This window comes from Meles meles, chromosome 3 (genome assembly GCF_922984935.1).
Source record: "Meles meles chromosome 3, mMelMel3.1 paternal haplotype, whole genome shotgun sequence".
NCBI classification, from domain to species: domain Eukaryota; kingdom Metazoa; phylum Chordata; class Mammalia; order Carnivora; family Mustelidae; genus Meles; species Meles meles.
The window spans coordinates 177274115-177298958 of NC_060068.1; the positions used below are offsets into that span (position 1 = coordinate 177274115).

At 48.1% G+C, this 24844-nt stretch overlaps 1 protein-coding gene across 10 annotated transcripts in view; it reads left to right on the forward strand.

The window, feature by feature from the left end:
• Nucleotides 1–24844, forward strand: part of SEMA5A (semaphorin 5A) — a 465678-nt gene that overhangs the window by 295951 nt on the left and 144883 nt on the right. For all 10 annotated transcript variants that reach the window (XR_006817661.1, XM_045998962.1, XM_045998963.1 and 7 more), the window contains 2 exons: nt 9835–9933; nt 11514–11727. Coding sequence is in view for 9 of the 10 variants with exons in the window: in XM_045998962.1 (XP_045854918.1) it covers nt 9835–9933; nt 11514–11727 (313 nt within the window). In the remaining variant the exon portion in view is untranslated. The remainder of the gene's footprint in view (nt 1–9834; nt 9934–11513; nt 11728–24844) is intronic.

A 24844-nucleotide genomic window follows, 5' to 3' on the forward strand; every position in this document is an offset into this window, starting at 1 on the left:
GTGCCCCATGTCGACTTGCTTCCAGAGGGTGGAGGGCTCAAGGAGAGCAGAATTCCTCCATCCAGGGAAATCTGGCTCTGAGAAAGTTATACTGGACCATCTTGAGGACATTTTTTTGCAGCTGGGGCAGAGGATCATTCTGTCTTGTTCTGAGAGCGATGGCCTTACTCTATAAGCATGGGCCTTTCCAGTGTGAATCCCACTTTGGGTCACAGAAGAAAGCAGATGCACAAAGGACCCCAAGTAGGGCTCCCTGTGCAAATGGGAGTCCAGAGCCGAGAGCTTGGGGAAGATCTGCTAAGTGCAGGAAGTGGACACTGGTCAAAGAGCTTCACACCATCCGTGTGGGTAAAAGATGATGTGTACTTCATCTTACCCAGGTTCGCTGCCCCTTTCCCTGTTAACTAAACCGTTTTGAGAGTCAGACATGGAGGCTGGTCTCGGCAAACTCAGCCTGTGGGTTTTCCAAAAGTGAATAAAGAATTGGGAAAGAGGGGAGGGGAAAAAAGAAAACACAGACTTAGCCAGGGAGACACTTGGAGACAAAGAAAGAAAGAAGAAGGCAGAAATTGATGAAGACAATTTACTGAGAGATCTTTAACCTCAGAAACAGCTTCTGAGATAAATCGTCAGAGACACGAGATGATGTAAAGACAGCACCAAGTTACGAAAAATCGAAATACTGTCTCTGAAAACGCCCCACAAAATAAAGGATCAGTAACTAATGAGTTCTTCTTACAGAGTTGGGATAAATTGTGTGTAAAACCCTGAGAAGGGGCTTTCTCTGTGGTTTGCCTTCTCCTCCCTGGAATGTTCGCATGTCGTGAGGTACCAGAGGCCTTGTTCCCCGCTCAGCAGAGCCCAGGGAGTTCTTCAGACAAGACCACCTTGTTGCAGTGTGGAGGGGCAGAATCACCTGGGGCAGTGAGGGGAAAGACTGTTTTTCCTTCTGCCGGCAGAAAGCATTGACCTTTCTTCCCACGCTTCTAAAGCCCTGGTCGCTGGTCGTCCCGTTGCCTGATGACCTTGGTGCCTTCCAGGGTGCCTGCGCCGGTGGGCGTGCCTCCTTTTCCCTCTCGGCTTTTCCTCTCCTTTTTCTTTTTGTCTTTCTCTTTTCTTTTATTTCTGGTATTTTGGCTCTTCCCTCTCTTCTTCCTTCTGGATCTGTGCACAAGCCATAAGCACAACTGGGTTTTGGGCGACCCAGCAACAGACTTTCTGGATGCCAATCTCAGCGCCCATCTCTGTCCATGGGTATAACTCGGCCCTGTGGGGTGGCCATGCCTTCCTACCTTCCTACCCTACTTTCAAGGGCCCCTTCTCAAGCGTCCCCCCTGCTTCCACGTTGCCCACGTTTCCCCCACCTCCCCCAGTTATCACCCAAGACTTGTGTCTTTCTCTGCAGGGGTTCCTGGGCCTGCTACACCCCCACATTGCACAGTTACCAATAGCCTTCCGTATTTCCCCTGTCCTGCTGCATTTTCTTTACGCAACCCCATTCACCTGTGCTGGGAGCTGGGCCTGGTTATTTCCTGTTGAGCCCCAGACACAGCCCAAGTGGGAAGGGTAACCCCACTCTCCTGATGAGTGACCAGACACATGAGCCCCACAGCAGGGTGGCGAACATCACTAATTCAGGGTTTCTCAGCCTCCTCACTCTTGACGTTTGGGATCTGATCTCTCTTAGTTGTGGGGTCTTTGTCCTGTTCACTGGGGATGTGTAGCCGCATCCCCAGGTCCCCGGGAGATGCTTGCAATCCCTCTCTCCCAGTCATGACAGCCAAAAATAACCAAAAATGTTTCCAGACATGGCCAGATCCCGACGTGGTGAAGACCCTACTGTATTTCTCCGAACGCAACTCTTACATGGTCCATTTCACGTGGTTCTCGTGTTTCCTCTAGATCACATTCACTCTTTGCACAGACTTTTTCCAAAAATAACTATTTCCCTCCCCTCTCTGGACATCAGGCTCCCGTGTTCTTTATATCTTTTAGGATAACATCTGGTTATTTATGTAATCATAGTACATTTCTCCTGCTGATGGTCTCCGAGTCAGTAACTTCATAGAACCAGAGTGGTAGTGTTTTACTCGGAAGTCGTCACTGCCCGGAGTGAGGAGTTGTTTCTGCTGGATCAAAGCTGACCCATGTTTTGCCTGAAGCTGTGACCATTTGTGACAGTGAACATCAGAAACAAATAGCAAAGAGCATCTTTGCTATTCATTCCACTGGGTGACGGACACTCAATTGACAGAAACTGCCCTCCGCTGAGTGTTCTGAGACACAGAAGGAAAGTGAATGAAACAAACACAAGCAAATAAAATCAGACCTTCATGTTCAAGGAGTTTCTGGTTTTAATGGGTTAAAAACTATGGCAAGTCTCAGTCGTTATAGATTGATTGAAACTGCATTCGTAGAGGGAATTTTTCCGGAAGAGTAGATTGACGCAGATGGAGACGGGTTCCAGCAGCAGCGCTGTAAGGAGAGAGGAACGTTCCCCCAAGTGGCATCTGACACAGTAGCCATCAGGTGAGAGGCCTGAGCCCAGCCCCTGGCACACGGAAGAGAAGGAAACCAGGCCACTCCTGTGAAAAGGAGCAGCCAGGCCAAACACCACCTGCCCCAGGGCCAGTCCCAATTCAGACAACCCAAATTTCTCTGTTCTGATAGTTCAAGGGCCCAAATCAGAAAACATTTGCATAGAGCCAGCCTAGCTAGAGCAGTCCCCTTATCCGTGGTCTTGCTTCTGGAAGTTTCCACTACACGCGGTCAGCCACAGTCCCAGGGGAGGTTAATATTTAATTGTTTGTTGTTGCAATCTCACTGTGCCTCCTTTACAAATTAAACGTTATCATAGGTCTGGTATGAATAGGAAAAATCATAGCGTATATAAGGCTTGGTACTATCCGAGATGTAGTTCAGGCATCCCCTGGGGATCTTGGAAAGTCCTCCCAGGTAGAGGGGGGCGGCTCTAAGCTTTGTTTGGGGAGTGCAATTCAGGCTTTTCTTACCAGCCACAAGTTTAGACATGAGAATTCAGCAATTTCCTATTTTTTTGTTTGTGCAGTAGTCTTAGGACAGCCGACACAGAATTACAAAGTTTCCCTTCTCCCTGAAATCAAAAGAACGATACAAAATGTGACATCTCAAACATGAGAAAAATGCCAGCCATTTTGGCGGAGCTCGTGTTTTTCCCTCTGCGCAGACAGCGGTCTGGGCTGCCGCACATGCCGAGCCCGGAATGCGGGGCATGGCGCGGGGGCTGAGCCTGCGGACTGGGGCGCCCCGGGCCCACTCGCCGCCCTGCAGGGAACATTCCTGGGCCGGCCGGCTACAGAGGAGGGGAGGAGAAGGATGACACATTTGCTCTTGTTTCCCTGGTGTGCTGGGACCCACACAGGCACCATTTCACGTGTAGTCCATGAAACGGACAGTTCAGGGACTCAGGTCAAGAAAACGTCACCACATCTTTGATTTGGGCGCATTTAGAGGGGAAAGGAGGTGCGGAGACTGCCAGTTCTCTGTGAGCTTGGAGTTCGGTTTTATTTATAAAATTTTCGGATCATTTCAGGGAAAGAGGGTGACTCTGCCTACGAAGCCCTCAAACATTTCCTGCGTTAAAGGGGGGAAGAACTGCCCGTTTTTGGGTATTCGAAAACTTTTTATAGTAAAATCTGTCATATTGAGCTCTTTTCGAAATACCCTTACAGAAACCCACTTCAAGAATTATTTAAATGTCTTGTAAACAAATGTTATTTTAAACATAAATGGTCGATTCTCCTGCATGCGAACAACAGTCCCTTGTCTGTCTGGGGTCATTGTGGCTGAGCCGCCGCCCTGCCCGCACTGCCCTTTGGGAAAGACGCCAGCTCTGGGGGTGTGGGGTTGGGGGTGGTGAGGAGCCACTTTCTGTGCCTGTTGGAGCTTTTGCGTCTTCCTGGGACCTTTCTTGATCATCTCATTTCAGTACTTTGACACCAAGTTCCTAGAATTATTTTGCTCTCTCGCGGGACAGTTTTGATCGGAATCCAGGGCGCCGTGTATTGTTCTGCCTGTGGTTCTCCTGGGTTCTGCTTGCCATGTTGTCCAGCTCTGCAAGGAGCGCGGCAAGCTCCAGACGTCGGGGGGAAGCCACCATGACTCCGTCCTGCCCGGGAACCTGGTGGCCTGTGGGGCGTGCGGAGGTACACACAGCTGGACATACTCACCAGAAGTGCCCGTGTTTGGAATTCTTGAGTCAGTGCATGCAGCGCCCGCAGACCTGAATTTATTTGACGTAATTACTGTAAACGGGGAGGATTCTTCAGATGGGACACTAACAACTGGTGGAGATTCTGTGCAAGAAGGTCCATTTTTTTTTTCTTAAATTGAGGTGTCCCCAACAAGTTTCCCACGGAGTTCAGTTGAAAATAGTCACATTATGTAAGTAGATGCATAATAAATACGTGTTATCCATACCTTGTGCATCTTATAGTGTACGATCAAATTGATGTACATACGTGTGTACTTACAGCTACGCATTTCTACATATGTACATCGATATACTTAGATATATCTACTATCTACATATATTTAAGATATAAATATATATCCAGACATATAAATATATATCTAAGATATAAATAGGACTATAACAACATGCCTATATATTTATTTAAACTTATGTAGTCTGGGGGCACCTGGGTGGCTCAGTCAGTTAAGCATCTGACTCTCGATTTAGGTTCAGGTCATGATCTCGGGTCGGGGGAGCGAGTCCCGAGTGTGGCTCCAAGCTGGGCACGGAGTCTGCTTGAGATTCTCTCCCTTCCTCTGCCTCTGTTTCTCCCCCTGCACATGCTCATGCACTCTCTCTCTCTCAAATAAACTCTTGAAAAAATAAACTTCTGTCCTCTGTGCGCACATACATACATACATACGGAATACATGCGTCTCTTACCTATAAGGCTCGTATGAACATATGTCTCACGTGTATACATTTGCGTCTGACGGGGCGACACCGTTTCCCGAGATCGCCTGGTGACCGCGACTTCTGTGAGTCCACACTCAGCACGAGAGGCACGTGCAGTCACCCTGCATTGCTCTGGGTGCTCTGGGTGCTCGCCGAGGAGACGCATGACCAAGGGAGATGCTGCTTTCAGTGGGAGCGCTGTGCTGGGCGCAGGCGCCGTCTGGCTGCCAGCCCTCCTCCCCCACCTCTAACGGAGAAGGAATGACGTTGCTGAAACATCGACCCCAATTCCAGATCATCTTTCTACACAGTGACAGCCTTTCTTCAAGCAGAACATACCTGTTGGAGGGGAAAAAAAAGGATGAAGCGCTATAAGGAAAAAAAAAAAACGGTGAATTCATTAAGAGAAAGGTCTTTAAGGCATGCGTTCTCCATCCGGACTCAGGGCCATGTGTCCTTGAGACCACGTGGGCCTTGGCCTGCCTCTGTCTCGAAGCTCTGGTAGTGAGTCAGCAGCTCCTCATCCCAGCTATCAATTCAAATAAGAAGTGCTTCCAAGTCAAGGACAGGTTGACCCGCCTGTGGGATCGCAGGCACACATGGGTCGTTTTAACGTTCAAGCGGTATTATCAAAATGTGGATAGATGACTGTCATTATCAACAACAGAAGCCATGTGGTGGCGGCTGCTGGCGGCCTTGGAAATGAGCACGGTGACTTCTTGAAAACCAGAATTCATTAAATTCCCTTAAACCGTTTTCAAGATGCAGAAATGTGATAAAAGAAAATTCTTAGATGAGAAAAGGAAACTCGAAGACACTTAGCTAAGTTGGTTTATAGGACAAACCTATACCAGGATCTGCTAAAGGGACGTGGGCATCATGCCTGTACTTTCAAAGAAGCCGTCCCAGCCAGTCCTTCTGCACGTTTAGATAACCCGGGGACCACCACATTTGTAGTGGTGATCGACAACAGGATCCACCAGATTTTCCGCAGGAGAATTTGGGTCGTAGGCTCGTCACCAGCAGGAGACATGATTACAGAGCCTGGCTGTTAGGCCACATCCTTTCATTCTCTCTCTCTCTTTTTTTTTTTTAAGATTTTATTTATTTATTTGACAGACATAGATCACAAGTAGGGAGAGAGACAGGCAGAGAGAGAGAGAGACAGAGACAGAGACAGAGAGAGAGAGAGAGAGGAGGAAGCAGGCTGAGCAGAGAGCCCAATGCAGGGCTCCATCCCAGGACCCTGAGCTCATGACCTGAGCCAAAAGCAGAGACTTTAACCCACTGAGCCACCCAGATGCCCCAACACATCCTTTCATTCTTAATTTTGACTCTGATGCCCAGATTTATCTGCTGTTCAAAAGCTAAGTACCTCTACTTTCTTCCATTCCAATGTGGTCTACATTCTGTTTTGTATGAACTTACCCCAGTTTCTCTTAAAAAACATTATTTTAGATGCATTTATTTGTTTAGGATTCACTCCCAGACTGCTTCTAGAATCCGTTGGAGCAGTCTGTGAATTAAACATGAGGGGACTTTGAAGGGAGTGAGAACAGGAAAGCTCTGAGCTGATCTGAGCCAGACTTTGGGCAAAGGAGTTCACCTCTTGTAAACAAGAAACACACAAGTATACCCACCTCCAAAGGTTCCTCTTACAGGACAGGAGGAGCGAGCATGCCTTGTCCTAGCCTCGTTGGTGATAACGCCAACCTCTTCCTCTCCGCCTCCCCTCCGCCCCAGTGCATCTCAGCCTGCGTACTGGATACTGCATGCTGGACTCATCTAAAGCACGCCTCTGGTCAGGTCCCATATGTCACAAGCAACTCGGGTCCACAGGGCTGGGTCTGCCCTCAGTCCTTGAGAAAAAGATGGCATAGGCCTCCTTGTCCGATCATCCTGGTCCCTCCTCTTTCCCCACCCTGCCCTGCAGACTCACTGAGCTGGGGAAGCCCGTGGGTGGTCCATGGGCACATGACCCTTCTCAGACAACAGAGCTGCTGCGTGTGTTCTCTCCTGGTCCTGAGGACTGGAACAGGCTTGTTCTGGTTCTCTGTTCCAATTGAAATAACATCGTGCCCTCCTTTATTTACTTTTTTCAAAGATTAAAAAAATATGTTCAAGTTGGATTTGTCCTGCCTGTCTGGTACAGTTCTGCTTCTCGGTGCCCACCGTCCCTAACCGCCCTTCCCGTTCTTCATCAAGTTTGTGATGGGTCTTCATGAATGTTAATGACCTCCAGTCCTATCTTCCCTTTGTCTTCTTTTGGAAAATAAAGATAAACATCATTTTGTTACCTCAATTGTTTCCCTTCGCAGAACTGATGAGAGGCACTTGCTTTCTTTCCCCAGGTCTGTAGACACCATCTTTCGGTCGGGATCTTGGACTACCTTACCCTTGACTATGTTCATGGATAGAGGCTTGCTTCCAGCGCATTGTGTCAATCTTTTGTTTTAACACGACAAAAAAAAAAAGTTCTTTTACATCTTAGACTCCTTCTTGCAAGAGTTCTAAAAGCACAATAGAAAATAAACAAAATCCCCTGCCCACAAAATCCCCTCTCTCCCCAACTGTTAATGATTTTAGCATCATTTCTGCATCTGTTTTACGTTTAAGGCACCAAGACCTCTCAGCTCCTTCTGTGCTCCGAGATGTCTCCTTGGAGTCTCCCTCAGACATGCTGAGGCCTTAGGCCTTTATCCTGTGTTTGCAGACCCCTGTGCCCCCGTGTTCCCCGACATGGCCGGCCCACCCACCCTTCCTCTCTGTCCTCCTCGAGCAGGGAAAGGGACATAACCATGTGTCTCTTTGAAGTCTTGTTTTTTTCTTTCTCCTTCAAACTCTCTGCCCTTTCCGTAGTCATAAAAACAAAATGGAAGAGAAGAAAACAAGCCTCCTCCCCCGGTGTACCTTTCTCAGCTACCCAGGCACTGCCTCTGTTGACCTTCGTTTCTCCATTCTCCTGATACCGTGCTTAGAGCTCTTGTTCCTTTTCTTGTTCTCCTCCTTGTGTGTTCAGATTGGCAGCCAGGAGTAATTTGTTAACTATCCTTGCTGGCTATGGTATTGGGAGAATTACTGTCCTTGACATCTGACTTCCTGTTTAAAAAACAAATCCCCAAACTTAGCTCTTTTCGTCATCCTCACGGCCAGGCCACCAAGCAGACTGAATTAGAGCAAATCAGCATGGCGTGGAGATCAGGGCTCCATCTGATGGAAGAGAGCATTGTCATGCGTCAAAGGCAGAGCTCCTTACACAGGGCAGTGAGTGACGGGGACCATTGTGGGTCGTATGACATCGGCTCTGTCCACTTGGTTGGCTCCTCACCACGTTCTGTTGGTTCACTCTGTTCTCGCCGTGCCCTCCCGCACCCCTCGCCCAGTCTGGGCACTAAAGGACAAGAGACCCAGTGAAGGAAGTGGTTCCCTTGTCTGGCTCCTGAACTGAAATCTCCCTATCTCAAGTTTAGCTTCTATACTGAGCAGCCTTCAACATTGGGTCAGGTCAGACTTCATGCAGGGAAACAAATAGCGAGTCCCTTCACATTCAGAGTAAAGTTCAAATTCACTGGGCACAGGGGGCCCCTGTCTGCGCAGGGTATGTGTGACCTCCTCCATGTACGACGGAAGTACCTCATTCCCAAGCCTGGTGCCATGGACAGTCCACTCCCCCCACCTGGGATGCGTTTTTCCCTTTTAGGTCGTTAAATCCTTTAAGTGTCAGAGGGCACTTCCTCCGGGAGCCTCACTAAATTCTATCCTTCCTTTATTTTTTTTCTAAAATTTTATTTATTTATTTGACAGAGAGAGAGGGAGCAGCACAGGGAGAGGGAGAAACAGACTTCCTGCTGAGCAGGGATGTGGGACTCGATTCCAGGACACTGCGACCATAACCTGAGCCAGAGGCAGAGGCTTAACCAACTGAGCCACCCAGGCATCCTCTATCTTTCCTTTAAAACCTACATTAGATGTCACCTCCTGGGAAGCCTTCCTCCATCTCTTCCCTTCCCCTTCCCTCTGGGGGTAGTAATAGTCTTCTCTGCACAACTCCGTAGTAGTGGTTGTGGCCCGGTATTTTCATTTTCTGCTGAGTGCCGAGATTGTGACTTCTAGCACGTCGACCAAAGAATAGTTAATCAGTAAATGGTTACTGAATGAATGAGGAGCTTTCTGGCTCAGAAGTCCACACACGATGATGACAGTGCCCAAATTTGCTATGCGTGCTTTGCAAGCACAAAACACATTCAACTCTGGGTCATCACTCAGCCTGGGGTTTCTCCCACATGTTCTGGACATCCTTTCCTTAGTAGTTACACTTTTGTTTCTCCATCAAAAAATTTAAAAATGTTTATAGATTCTCACTATGTATGGGAAAGCACTTTGAAAAGTTTGTCTCAAACTTGTTCCAAATTGTTTACAGAGTTTCACATGTGATCCTTACATTTGGAGAAGCATTTGTAACATTTTTTTTCCAAGTCCTGGAAAGTTTTCTAAGACAGGTTTTCATGAGGGGCATCCAGTAGTTTCCTTTTATTCACTTTCCTAACACATATCGAAGGTGATTTCGGGCTTGCACCGTTAAAAGGTACAGTTAAAAATGAAAGCACACTCACCAATAAAAGATACACGCTTTGAGGATTTCATTGAATGTGTATGTTTATCTTCATAAATACCTTCTACTGAACAAGTGTGCAGATAGAGAAGGTCAGATTATTTAACAGTTTTATTGTTGGGGGGGTTCAATATCTAAGGCTTTTCGTTTTTGTTTTTAGTGGTCAGTTACCATATAATTTATCAGCCAGTCAAAATTGATTCACATTCACCTTTCATTCCTCTTGTGTTCAGGCTGGTTAACATGTTTCGTGTGATATCCCCCTTCCCCCCAGGAGGAATGTCAGAACTACATCCGGGTGCTTTTGGTGGGTGGTGACCGGTTATTTACCTGCGGGACCAACGCCTTCACGCCTGTCTGCACCAACCGTTCGGTAGGTCTTCATCTGGAACCTCGACAGAAGTTAATACCAGGAAAATCCAAACATTCTGTGAAAGCTGTAGTTTTACATGCATTTCCGCTAAGGAGTTGTTTTTTCAATCAAAGAAAACGTCTTTTTTTTTTTTAAATGGAATAAATATTTGAGGTATTGATTTATTACTAATCACCCTGACTAGGCTACAAAGAGCTGGAAGGAACTCTGGCTTGTTTCATTCAATTTCAGTGTGTTTCTAAACTGTTTCTGCCAACTTTTCCCCACCAGTGATCCTGAAGAGTAATCCCCAACATACTCTTCCTTTAGCCTGGCTTACTGTAGACATACTGACAAGTAGTAAATGGCCTTAAAATCATAGTCCAAATGATGAAAATGCACTTGACCAGTTGGGTAAGAGCAATGTCAGAAAAATGAAACGAAGCCAACACATGAAGCCCGAACCCTGGGCAGAGCTAAGTTCCACCCTGTCCTCTTTCCTTTCTTTTCACCTGCCTTTTGGGCAGGGGACTTCCTGGCACCTGTGTCTTACACCCGTAGATCGTGGGGTCCTCAGAACACTCGTGCATCTTCCTGACTCGAGATAGGGGTTAGATGTTCCGCGGGGAGCATGATGAAGAAATAGTGTTATGTCGATTTCCCGGTGACATCACTTCTCTCAAAGCTTGACTCGATCATCTGCAGTATTTTCCAATAACTGAGTTGGTGATTGTTGGAAATACAGGGAGGACGAGGAGGAGGAGGGAAGTGTTGCCCACAGAGAGCCCTCGGTGTCACGCCCTGTTCCCAATGCTTCATACCGACTTGGCTGGTGGTTCTCTACCCCATGTGGTACTTACCCTTTGGGTCCCTGTTGTTTTCAACAAGAGTTTGAGGTATAAAGAATTGAAGTGGCTGGCCTGGAGCTGACTGAGGGCAGAGCGAGCTGTGGCGGGGTGGGGGGGCTGTGTGGCCTCTGTGCTCTTCTACCTCCCAGGTCAGAACGAAGAAGCCCATGGAACTCTTCCTGTTCAAGGATCTGTTGAGAATCCAGCATCTGAGAAGCTGGGTTCACACCAGATGCCTGCAGGGCCCCGCGTGGGCTGTGTCTGAAAACTGATAAAATAACGTCTTGGAAATTTGAGCTATGCAGTCCGAAGTAGCACACGTCCTTATCTGGGAGCATAGTTTGGGGCTCTTTAGAGCATTTTTATTCCCTTACAGTGATAAAATTGCATGTAATCTAATTGCGGTTTGTGTTTCTCTCGATATTGAAGTTTTCTTTATTGATGTGGAAAGTCAGCAGTGCCCATGCATTACCAGTGCGACCCACGTGCAATCATCTTATTTCGGTTTCTGGGGGGGTGTCATGGTGTGAGGTCCGGCAGCTCAAAGGGAGGGTGGGGGGGTGATTGATGGGTGGCCCCTCCTGCCAAGTCCACCGCAGGGTGTTCCGTCAAAGTCAGAGTGCACACCTCTGTCGTGGCTTGTCCTGAGCCCCAGAGAGGTCATCGCACGTGTGTCATTTGCGGGTCGGGCCAAGCTGATCTAGGACTTTCATGGGGGATAATCAGTTTCGTCTCTCCTGTCCTCCCCCGCAGTTGAATAACCTGACCGAGATCCACGACCAGATCAGTGGCATGGCCCGCTGCCCCTACAGTCCCCAGCACAATTCCACGGCTCTTCTGACGGCCGGCGGGGAGCTGTACGCCGCTACAGCCATGGACTTTCCAGGACGGGATCCCGCCATTTACCGGAGCCTGGGGATCTTGCCTCCACTCCGCACGGCGCAGTATAACTCCAAATGGCTCAACGGTGAGTCTGCCGGTCACGGGCAGTCCCCCCTTCGTTTGTCTGTAACCCTGGTGACTTGTACTGAAAAGCAAGCTGTCGCCACTTCCAAAGAGAAACAATTTCTTCATTTCTCAAAAAATCAGAATGTCACTTGTTTTGTACATCGGTGTGGACGGGCGTCGGTGGGGAGCTCTTTCGGGGTAGAAGGGAAGAGACGTTGTCAACGCTGGCGACTGCAACAACAGGGCTAACGTTGACATGGCCATGCATCGAACTTAAGCTGGTTTTTACACTGTTGTCCGAAGTTCAGGAACTGTGATGTCTTATCGCAGCTATCTGTGGACGGGTGTGCATTCTTCCTTAACTTCTCATTATGTATCTAAAAGCAGGAAAACGGCTAGCATTTCATGAAACTGTCAGACACTCGGTAACAGACTGTGTTGGGCCACACGGGTAGCTCCAAAGAGCTTGATCAGTTTTAAAAAAGTCTCAAATCACATCCCCAGGGCATTGGGGTGCACGTTACTTGGAGTTACTTCCTTCGATGGCATGAGCGTCCCTGGTCACTCTGCCGTCCACGTTCTGGCAGTGTGGTCCTCGGACTGACCCCGCTGGGGGTGCCGAATCTCTCATGCGGTTTCAGGCACCGCACCCAGGTGTGACGATATCCAGCAGCAGAAGCCAGATTCTTGTGTCTTTTTTTTCTTTTTTTTTAAAGAAAACAGAAACCCCCAGAAGATGTCCTTTCAGTCTTGGACTGGAAATTGGTCATGTGCTCACTAAGCAGTCAGAATAGAGGCTGGCTTCGTACAATGTCCTGAGGGAGGTGTGCCAGCTGGACTCGAGCCCTCCGTGTGTGTGTATGTGCCTACGTGAATGTGCCTGCACACACACCCACGTGCGTACACACACGCTTATACGCCCCCCACACACGCTTATACGCACACACACATGCTTATACGCCCACACACATCACACGCATGCTTATACGCCCACAAACACACACGCTTATATGCCCACACCCACACATCACACGCTTATACGCCCACACACACGCATCACATGCTTATACGCCCACATCACACGCTTACACGCCCACACACACATCACACGCTTATACGCCCACACACACATCACACGCTTATACGCCCACACACACATCACACGCTTATACGCCCACACACACACACATCACACGCTTATACGCCCACACACACACATCACACGCATGATGTCCCAGATAGATACGTGCGTCACATGTCATCCCTTTGTTTGATAGCCTGCACAAAGATGAAATCTTGCAATTGCCCTATCCTATTTATTATTTTGAGCTTTCAAGTTCTACAAAGATTTACTGACCTTCTGTCAAGTACAAGCTAATTATGTAGATGAGAATTTCTCAACCTCAGTAGTACTGATGTTTTGGAAAAGATAATTCTTCGATGTGTGGGTGGTGCACGACGGTTGGTTATCGTAGGATGGTTAGCAGCATCTCTAGTCGGTCTGTACTCACCAGATGCAATAGCGTCCCCCTGTACCCAGTTGGGACAATAAAAAAATTTCCAGAAATTTCCACATGTCTCCTGGGGAAGAAGATGCCTCTGGTTGAGAACGACTCGTTTAGGCTCAGTATTTACGTACATTAATTCGTGTATGTGTATATAAACACGACACAAACATTTTTCCAAATAATATAGTCAGATCAGCCACAGGTTGCCTTTGAAAGACTCCTTGTGGAGAAGACAAGATCCTCATCAACTTTCTCCAGTAATTAAATGACTCTACACCCTCCAAAGGGCACGATGAATTGTTTTCCTAAACTGAAGTTCCAACTAGCTTTTCTTCATGAACATTATTTCTGTTGAACTGGTTTCAGACCCCTTTGGGCCCTGAAGCTTCCCTCTGTTTAGCTTCAAGTTCTTTCTGTTCATTTGTTGATTTTTACTGACCATGCAAAGTTTCCAGTTAAAAATCAAAATTACCTGCCCCCCAACCAAAGGCATTGTAATTAGAGTTTGTCCAAAGCAAAGTAAAAACTAATTAGGAATACAATCTCTCTCTCTCTCTCTTTTTTCCCCCCAGAAGTGGCCCCTTGATAATTCAGGTTATAGCATGAGTTAAAAACACTGACTGTTTCTTTGCATGTGACTCTGATACCCACTGGCTGATCAGATGGTCTGATTCCATTAACCTCTGGGTGGACCCCTTTCTCTCTGAGTCAGGGGATGGGGGAAGGGCCGTGGGAGAGCTAACCCTGCTTACCATAGTCTCTGTCGCATGCCGTCATTATTTGTTCAACATGATGAAGCACGTTTTAGCTTCCTAGACTGTGCTGCTGTTTATATATGTAGAATCTTACAAGTGCAGCCATTGCGCATGAGTCCACAGTCACCGCGGGAAAGTCAGCACTCAACCACTTGTCATCTTCGATTCCGTGACACCAACTCGCCCTGTTGCCCTCAGCCCTGCCCACCCCCACCGGCCTACGAAGGAAGGCCCTCGCTCCCAGGGCAGAGAGCACCGAGTGCTCGATGTTGAGCGTTTCTTCCCTCTCCTGTGCCTTGTTGGGGCAGTGCCTTCTACTGAACTGGTTAGCCCTGGTTTTGTCTCTGATGGACCATCCAGGACAGATTCTGGCCTCTGACCCCACTTAGTTCTGCTTCTCACCCACCTGCTGAGCCAGGAAGCAGGGGCCTGTGTTCTTCGTGACCTCCCTGGAATCCCTACTTTGCATCCCATCTGCTTCGTGACCAGATGCCCTGGTCTCCATCCCCACTGTGCTCTGGAGTCATTTTCTTCCTTGACTTGAAATTATTCCTGTATTTGTTATTCGTTCCCCTTTTTTTTTTCCTCTAGCCTCAGATTTCTTCCTCTCTAGCGACAACTGCCATTTTTTTTTATAAAAACATGCAGATGTCTTTCCCCTTCAATGAGACAAAAACAATAAAGACACCCAAACAAGCTGAAAATGAAGTTAGTTCTGCAGTATCCAAAAAAGGGTCCTACTTCCTGTTGAGATTTTAGGGACCCATTCACGGAGGCGTTTAGAATCTTCACAGAGTGTTCAGCTGGTTGAGAATCAGGGCATGGAGTGAGCAAGCGGAGAGCCGAGGTTCGGATTTACTCTTGGTAGAGCTGAGCGGGTGCTGAAAACCCGGAGCTGGGGTGTCCAGTTAAGAACGCGCAGGCTCTGACCTGCCGAATGAGGAGGAAACACGGGCCACCCCCATGGGGTCGGCAGGCGGGGCCCTCCTGGGCACGTGAGCTCCCACTCTGGGGAGGTGGAAAGCCCGGGGCCTGCTGATCGAGGAAGGTGTGGTTTCATGACACTTGGTCACAGACGTGAACGCCCAGGGTTCATCACTTACTCATCCCAGGCTGTCAGTGATCGTAACCTGCGCACCTGTGATGGTGACCAGAGCTCACTGCTTTGCTTTGGCCATTTTTCGGGTTTTGCCAACAATTTTGTTTGCTGAAAGAGAGTTGCCTCCTCAGGAGAGAGGTCTGGAGGATGGGGCCTTCCGACTGTGGTTGGCACGTTTTTGTCTTCAGTGTGGTGCTTGTGGTGAGTTTGTGCGTGCGGTGATTTGTCTATACACACAGTGGCCCTTTCCATAGTTCAACTAGTCACCTCATACAGGACAAACGCAGTAGCCTCTGAAGCTTATACGAGAGGCCCCTTCCTCGCTCTTGAAGCTCTGGTAGCCCCAGATACTCCTGGCTTGTAGCCAATCCCTACAGTCTTTGTCTCCTCGTGCACGTGGCCTCGTCTCTGCTTGTCTGCGTCCTCACGTGGCCATCTTCATGTCAGGACACTGGTCATCCTGCATTAGGGGCCCGCCGTACTCCTCTTAACTTAATTCAGTCTGCCATGACCCCGTTTCCAACAAGGTCTCATTTGCAGGTCCTGGGGGGTTAAGTCTATGTTATGTTGGGGGGATGGCGGGATCCACGACGCGGGACTGATCACGAAATGCTCAGATGTTGCCACGTCCCACCACGGCCCCTCATTTCTGGTGACGACCCCGCTCTTCTTTCTGGGCTGTGTGTGGGTCAGTCCTCGCCCACTGCTCAGCTCGCTTGCCCGCTCTGCCCCGACTCCTGTGACGTTCCCCATGTGCGCCATGGGGGAGGCGCAGCGCCACGCCTTCCCCACCGTGTTTCTGTGCACGTGGGCTTCATGTCCTCACCTCCCTTGGATTTTGCCTCCTCCCACATCCCGCTCCCGCCTCCCTTGGCTCCAGTTAGAGGTTCAGCTTCTGGGACTCGGCTGGATCGCTCATCCCTTCTCTGCATTACACGGGAGTGTGCTCAGACACTGGCGCTCTTGGCCACGATTGCGCTGGGAACCCACAGAGTCCCGGTTCCACCTGCAGAGAGAGCCAAGGCCCTACCCACGGCCTCCCGTTACTCCTGTGTCCTCACTCCTTCTTCCCACCCCTTGCTCCCTCTGCTTTGGCCTCTTAAATGTTGCACAGGGCCACTGGCTCTTGGCTGTCTCCCAGGGATCAGCAAAGGCCAGAGAGTCGGTTGCTTAAGCTTTGTGGTCCATGGTGTCCCCATCGAAGCTTTTCAGTTCCTCCCTCATAGCGGCCTCACTCCCGGCGGCTGTGTGTTCCTGCAGCATCATTTACGGCTAGCGGGTGGGATTAGCCGCAGGCTGTTGTTTGCTGGCCCCTGTTCTACCTGAAAAGCTCCCCCCACCTGAAATCCACTCGGCCAACTGGTTTAGCTCCTTCCCGTCTTTGCTCAGATGGGCTTCGCAATGAGACGTTCCCCGACCGCCTTATGTGAAGGGACGCCATCGAAGCCCTCCTGGTCCCTCTTCCCGTGCTCAGCTTTTATCCTTAACTCCTATGCCCTTCAGTGCTTGTCTCCTTCCTCCCCTAGAATGGAGGCTCCCCGACGGCGAACTAACGTGTTCTGTCCACCGAGGTGTCCTGCATCAGTGCTGGGCACGCAGTAAGCTCGCTTCAGTATTTTCTGAATAAAGCAGTTGCTAGAGGAGGAATTGCTTCTTTGCTTGCCCCATAAGTGTACGAATTCCTTGAGGGTAGGGATTATATGTGAGCCATCCTCATGCGTCTCATCCGGTGTCTGAAACACAGTCGAAGCTCTGTCACCGTTTGTTGAATGAGTAGGAGATGTAAACCGTAGAAATATGAATGGTGCTGTTAAACGAAGGGAACGTGTCATAGGAATTGTAAGCCAGAATTAAAAGAAAGAAAGAAAGAAAGAAAGAAAGAGATTTGAGTGTTTGAAACCGATTCAGGTCCAAACATCTGAAAAAAGCTTCCTTCGTCATCTCACTGAGACACGTCACTCCTGTGACTCCTTCCCAACCATTATTTATCCCGTTATCAAATGCAGTGCAATCGATTAGATACTGTTCTGGAGGAATTTGGAACTCTGAGTTATGTGCTCCGCAATGAATGCAAGTTTCAACATCAGATTTATCCTCCTGTGCCAAAATCTCTCGGAAAACAAATTTATGTGTTTAGAGAAATACCTTAACAACTTTAATGCATTAAAATACTCATCGTTAATAACCTTTATTAAATGATTACTGTAAGGCAGGATAATAAATGTTTAATGGCCAATGCTTAAAAAAGAGAAGCTGTAAAACTCACCTTCCAGAAATTGGCAATCAAATTGGGGAAACAATAAACCCATGATAAAGGGAAAAATGACATTTCCAAATTTATAGTATGCAAATTCAGTTTGTTGGTTATGAGGGAACTACATACTTTCACAGAGGGGGAAAAAAAAACCTCTCTGGGAACTTGGAAAAACTAATTCATCAATGAGTCTTAAGAAGTCGGCATGGCATTCTACATGGACATCGTCTTGTTAACCCTCGTTGAACTGCTGGTTTTCCTTCTCTGCAGGGAAGGGTTTGCCCGTCCACGGAGTTGTCCTGATGAGGTCCCCAGCTCCTTCTGTTTCCGCGGGTTCCAACCAGGACCTCATGTGGAAGCAGACAGACCTGACATCAACGGCCTTCTCTTTTTAACAATATTATTTCATATGAGCTATTATGGTTCTAGCCAGGAGAACTCTTTTCGTAACCATCTCAACTTCTCCTGGTTCGAAATACTTCGATGATGTTCCCGGTGCCTTAAATAGACTCTTTGAGGTCTTTAAAATACAAGTAACCTCCTCGTGATTAAAGATAATTTACTTGGAGGGAGAAAATCCCCTCTTTGCTTAACCCAAGGAGAAATTGTTTCTCCTCGTCGTGGAGACAGGTGCCTGGTGGAGAGCTCAGTGCTTCTCCCTGAGAGCGGATGCCTCCTCCCAGAGCCGCAGGCATGGCCAGAGTCACGCTTTTGGGCTCGTCCTGGGGACAGTGAGTTCGTTCACACTTGGCAGAGTCTACACAGCACATTCCCTACTGGGCTTCTCTGCTCTAGGGGCTCCCTGGATGGACATTTGCTAGAGCAGGAAATTCATGGATCAGAGGCAGCCCTCACAAAACAGGCCAAGTACAGACAAGCGGCGCCTAGGAGTGAAGTGTTGTGTAGTTCCTTATCAAGGAAAAGCTCAGGAAACTGGAATTTAAAAAACAACGATTGCCTAGTTAGTAGCCTAGTTTTTGTCTTTTTTTTTTTTTAAGATTTTTATTTATTTATTTGACACAGAGAGAGATCACAAGTAGGCAGAGAGGCAGGCAGAGAGAGAGAAGGGGGGAAGCAGGCTCCCTGCTGAGCAAAGAGCCTGATGCAGGGCTCAATCCCAGGACCCTGAGATCATGACTTGAGCCGAAGGTGGAGGCTTAACCCACTGAGCCACCCAGGTGCCCCTAGTTTTATATTTTATTAAATGGGCATCTGAGGAGATGCTTAAGAGGGGTGTCACTGTGAACAGTGAGCTCTCTTGGGGACCGCAGCTGCAAGGCTCAGTCTGACCTCTTAACGTGTGAGGTCTCCGCTCGCTAGGGTGGTGAGTCGTGGGCTTAGAGCCTGCGAGCAGTTGGGGGACATGGGACCGAGCACGGAGAACAACCTTTTCTAACTGGTGGGACATCAGGCAGATTGGCCATCTTGTGTGGGATGCAGGTCTGTTGGAAATTGTGCTGTAAACCCAATCTGAGCGTCTTCATGGGATCGCAGGGGCTCTTTGGAACTTGCCAGGTCGATGGGAGACTCCATACACATGCCATCTGTAATCCTCCACAAAATCCCCCAAGGGAGATGGCACCGTCCCTCTGTTACAGGTGTGCAAGCTGCCGTCAGAGGGTCTAGCCCCCTGAACCACAGCCACGAGGCTGATGTGTATGTGAGCCAGGATTTGCAAACACACCCACTCCAGAGCTAGTGGTCCACGCCCCCACGTGCTCCCTCCTCCCCCTCCTTTCATCCACATCTTAGGAAATAGCAGCATCATAATCTGCCTCCCTCTTCCCGAGCTCCACGTTTTTATGCTCGAGCTACCCCAGAACAGGGGCAGCAGGGACCCTGGAGAAGGTGAGGAGGGTTTCCTTATTGCTCAAAACTTGCAAAAAGCGATGACAGGGACGGGGATTACTGGCGTCAAAGTAGAAGAGCCTGTGGCATAATTGAAAAGAGTCCTTCGCGGGCCCAGAAGTTGGTTAAGTGACAGGAAGGAATCGGTTCTTGTCGTAGTCTTTGCAAGCAGTGTCGTGCTCTGGTGGGTCTCTGTGCTGAGCGCCTGAACGTGGTGGAGCGCAGAGTCCCTTCCGTCTTGTGGTGACAGCTCTGTACTCGCCAGTCATTTGGACTTTCAATTTGCACATTTCCGAAGAGAATGGATGAGTGAGCCGTTATTTCCCCGACCAAGGTATTATGTGGCCAAAGGCACCAACTTGATACACTAAGTCATAGAGCGACGTGCATCCAACCAAACAGAAATCCACATGGAGAAGTTACATCCCATTAGAGACAATATAACAGATCGTATAGAAATTTTCTAGTACTTTCATCACCGGGAAGGAAAATGGTTCAGGGCATTGTCTAGAGATCATGAGCCATTGCCCTGTGACAGCCCGAGGTCCCTCCTGCCACCCTGGCAGGATTATAACATTGCTCCCTGTCTGTCCCCAGAGCACTCCCCTTTGGCTCATAAATCATATTGTCATCCTGCTTATAAGATCCCCAGGTGTATGTGTTCCAGTAAATTTGTCTCCATATTGTTCTGTTAAGCTCTTTCTATCCCCTCAGTGGCCTCTCGCGTTTGGCATGCACTGCTGCGTATTAGATCGCTGACTCTCTTCTTTGGGCTTCTGTCTTGCCCTGGCCCAGGTCAGCTCAGGCGACAAAGACCACGCCGTTATTCAGGTTGACGTGTTCTAAGCACGTACTCCCACAGCCCCGATACCTTTTCCAGCGAGCTCTCACTTCTTGTTCCCTTCCTCCTCAGAACTATTTTATCAACATTAAAATATTTGAATTCAAGTTAATATGCCAATTAAAAAAAAAGAACGCCCGGCTTTTGATTCACGATTCTGGAGGCTCGATGATTCATCCTTAAAAGAAGTGAACTGCTGCGCTGAAAATATAACCAGGGAAATAATGAACGTGGTAAATGGAAACTTTCTGTTTTGAAAATGTTCAAAAATACATTTTTGTGAAATTAGTTTGAACAAATTGAGCCTAGGAGCGCATGATATGGTAGATGCTCCCTGGAGAAGGGAAAGGCTGGGGAAGCTTTGTGCTTGGAACAGAGCGAGGGAGAACAGACAAGGGTGTGTTTGACACTTTGAGTGAGAGCATGTGGACGACAGCCAGTTAGTGAAGTTCCCTGAGACCTGGAGGGAGAGTTCCGAGGAGAGCCTCGGGCTTGCAGGGTGAGACCTCACATGGGATGGCCGATGTCATTTAGGGAGAGACGGCACAGGTCCCCTTGGTACTGCCTGCTCCAGCTAGAATCAGCAAGTCTATGCAAACACCACATTTTCTTTCTTTCTTTCTTTCTTTCTTTCTTTTTTTTAAAGATTTTATTTATTTGACACAGAGAGACACAGCAAGAGAGGGAACACAAGCAGGGGGAGTGGGAGAGGGAGAAGCAGGCTTCCCGTCTAGCACGGAGGCTGATGCAGGGCTCGATCCCAGGACCCCGGGATCATGACCTGAGCCAAAGGCAGACGCTTAATGACTGAGCCACCCAGGCACCCGTAAACACCACATTTTCATGGGTCAAATTCCTGTGGGAGCAAGAAGGAATCGAGTTGGCTGGTACCACTTTTCTGGTTTGATGCAATGGCTTTCTTTCTGCTGGGGGCTCCGTGAGTGAAGACTTGGGGATCTGAGTGTCAGCAGTGACCACCCAGGACACACTTGATGCCCCATCCCCCTTTTCCCTAGCCACTGCCGTCACGATACCCACAGGAACGTGGCTCGTCCACTTCTCTTTCAGACTCTTAAGTGACCCTCCAGGGGCAGCCAACATCCCAGCTCCTGTGTGGGCTGCTGTCCTGGCTTCTCCTTCATTCCGACATGACCTTTGTTCCATTCCTGGCCTCTCTTGGGGTGTCCTCGTAGCTGTGGTCTCTCCTGCTCTTGAACCGGTGGTCCCTCCCCAACCTTCCAGCTGCCTTTTCTCTGATCCTTTCCTTCTCCAGTTCTTAAATACACCTCGCCGCTGGTGGTCTTCAGTGTTCTTGTCCTCCTGGTGATGGCTTGTTGGTCTGTTGGGTCTCTCGGGTTTGTTTTCCTCACTGTCCGGAGGGCATGCGCTCTGTCAGTTGCCGGCACACCCAGTGCCCAGCACCGCTGGCCCCCGCCGTGGGTGGTGGGCGAGGAGCTGATGACGGAGGAGGGCTCCGGGGCTTTCGGGGCTCTGGCTACCGCACCGCCCCCATGTTTGGTGCCACAATCTGCCAAGAGCAACCAAGACCCTAATTTAGTATACCGAATGCAACGTTTATGATTTAGCTTGTTAAATAAATACTGATAGGTTTACCGATATGTGTGTTTATATTAATCTACATATTTTGTATATGCACATAGACTTATTTATATTTTAACTCGCATATGTAAATAAATGGTGACTATATTTTGATGATTAGCAATTAAGTGCTAGGCACTTGTCACTCTTTGCTTCTGATTCCCCCGTGATACATGCTGCGTGGTGTTAACCACTCCAACAGGACTCAGAATGTGGGCTGGGAAAGAACTTAACGGAGTTCACACAGCCAGTAGGTGGCAGTGTTGAGCCATATATACATACACACGCCTCCATACGGTGTGTACGTATGTGACACGCACAGACACGCATATACACATACACACATACAGGCATGGGTTATCTACCCATCTGTCTGTCTGTATTTTACTGGAAATCTTGGGGAAAGCTTTGGTACATCAGTGGCTTTAAAACCACATTGTACTTAATCTAATTTAATTTTAGTGTAATTATCCATGCTTACTAAATACCTAGATGAAATTAGTTTACTTTGGAACACTCTGCAGCAGATTTTCATGTAGGGGTAATGAGGGAAAGAATGTGCATGGAGAGAGAGGGTATGAAATCCAGAAATATAAACGGAGATGGTTTTGGTAGTGACTGACATCAACAAGTTAAGGAATTTGTTTCACTGTGTCCTGTGGAAAGATTGTTTCCATTCACTTCTTTCCTGTTTGTGGAGTAGCTTGCAATCAGCATGGCTTTAAGTATCTTTCTCAAATTTTGGTCACCCTTAAGCTTAACATTTGCATGTTTGATTATTCACGGTCATTATGTAGAGTCCTACTAGATATAAATTAATTAAGAGGGAAATCAAGAAGGGCACCTGGGTGGCTCGGTTGGTTAAGCAAATGTCTTCGGCTCAGGTCATGATCCTGGAGTCCCGAGATCGAGTCCCACATAGGGCTCCGTGCTCAGCAGGGAGTCTGCTTCTCGCTCTGACCTCTCCCCTCTCATGCTCTCTCTCTCTCATATAAATAAATAAAATATTTAAAAAATAGGAGGGAAATCAAGAGTAAGTTACAAAATAATAATTATAGGCACCATTTATTAGAATCGTACTGTATACCGGTCTCTTTAATCCTTACGACAAAGTAAGTCTTTTGTGCCCCCAAAACGTCATACAGGATAAAAGCACGCTCCAGATGTCCATGCTCCAGCCCAGGGTTTCGAGCTGGGATGGGCAGAGCCACAGCCCACATGGGCTCCATGCCCAGACATCTACTCAGACTTTGGCCAGTATATTCCAAGGTGGCTTTTGATTGAAAAAAGGATTTATGATAGATTCTGATTCTAGTAAGACTTTTGTAGAGTTGGTAAATGGGATTCCTTTCTGTCTTCAATACCCATTGGCATTAATTTGGACAAATATTTCTGTGTCAGGAAATTGTCGATGATGCGTCAGTCATCAGACTGAACCACCACGCACAAGGTACCTCCAAACGGCTGCAGGAGATGTTACAGTAGAAAGAAGGCAGAACAGAAGTTTCCATTTGGATATTCTCCATCTGGTTTTACCTGGTCAAAATCTTCTCCAAAATGTTGACGCTTTTCTTCTCATACTCATGTTTATTATCTCATGGATCTCTTCTCTTACTCCTGTCTGCATGGTCGCTAATAAGTAAATGTATAAAATAAAAGTTCCTATATCATGAAAAATTATTTCCTCTTATGGCAGGACTCATTTTGTAAGATGCTGTGTAATGCATGACTTTTCACGTTTTCCAATCATGAGAAAAAACAGCTTCTCCGTCCATATGTTTATAACGAGCTGACATATATTCACGTCTTTCGTTGTGTTTTGTTTTCCTGAATTGGCAGCACACCTTCTCGTCGTGTGTAGCTCTAATGACCATAAAGAAAAGACCACTCAGGTCTCTCTTTCACACACTCATGTTCATTGTAGACAAGAAGGCAGCGCCTGATTTATGACTTGTTCCGTTCACTCAGGAGTGACAGATTACTAGTTTGTGGTGAATTGCATTTTAACAAGAGACAGCGCTTTGATAATGGAAGGGAAACAGTACGCTTCTTGTTACACTGCCTGCATGATTCAAACGTCCCCTGCCTCCAGATTTGTATCTACAAATGTGGGAGATATTTGGCTGTCTGTCTAGCAATTATTCCGGCTTTTTTTATTGTCTTTGGAAAAGGAACAGGATGCTGGCAGAGTTTCAGGAGGCTCTGCTTTCCAGGAAACGGAGCTTCCTGGTTTTACGGCAGGTCCTGCCATTGGGGACCAGTCATCATCCTGAAGGGCCATTGCAGGACAGCACGATGGGTTTTCAAGGGTCCGTTAGCTCCCTGACTAAGTGGCCCTTCGCTGTGTGGTGTATTCGAGAACAGCATCTACTACACGCCAAGCACAAATTCTCCCCCGTGTTCTCAGTTGGAGAAAATGTGAGTGTTTCTGTCTAAAATGTGCTTTGTCGCCCTATCATAGAATTGTGTGTGGGGGGGGGGGGTTGGAGAGCTATTAGAGGTTCTCGGTGGAGAGAGGAAGCTATGGGCCGCTCCGCATGGTATTAGCCAGTACCCCCCTTCTAGGAGGCGTCCGGGGAGGCTGGTCGATGGAACAGACAGTAAACGTGCTAGCAGTCGCTCGCTGGCTCTCTGGGGCGTGGTGGCACCATCCGCAACGTCATCTCTCAAGCTGGGCAGATGCTTGCCGGCGTGCTCTCGTCTAATAAACCCTTGGACTGTGGGCTCCTTCCTCCTGCTTTTTCTTCTTGGTGTCATTCCTGATGGCCCTCGTGGCTGCAGGGTAAATTTCATCTGGGTATTTGTCTTCCTGTCGTCCTGCTCCCCGCTTTGATTTTTAAAGCATTGTCCACAATATGAAGTGTGATTCTTGGATGTTATTAATATAGTCAATTATTCTCTTGCAGCCACTGCTTTTTGGTTTTTGTTTTTTTCCATCATAGTGTAATGGTCAGAGCCTAGGCTCTGTGGTCGCACTGTCTGGATTCAGGTCCTAAGCCCCCACCCCCATGCCCCCCGTGGCTAGTTGTACAAACGTGAATGGTTGACTAATACCTAATAACACAGCACCTACCTCTATGATTTGTGTGGGTTTAACAAGCCTACGAAAGCGAAGCTTTGAGTGTAGGGCCTGACACAGTAGCATTAGCCCTCTGCAGATATTTTTAATAAATTATGGACTCTGCTTTGACCAGAAGAAACCACGACAGACCCGTTTGTCTTCGCAGCTTCT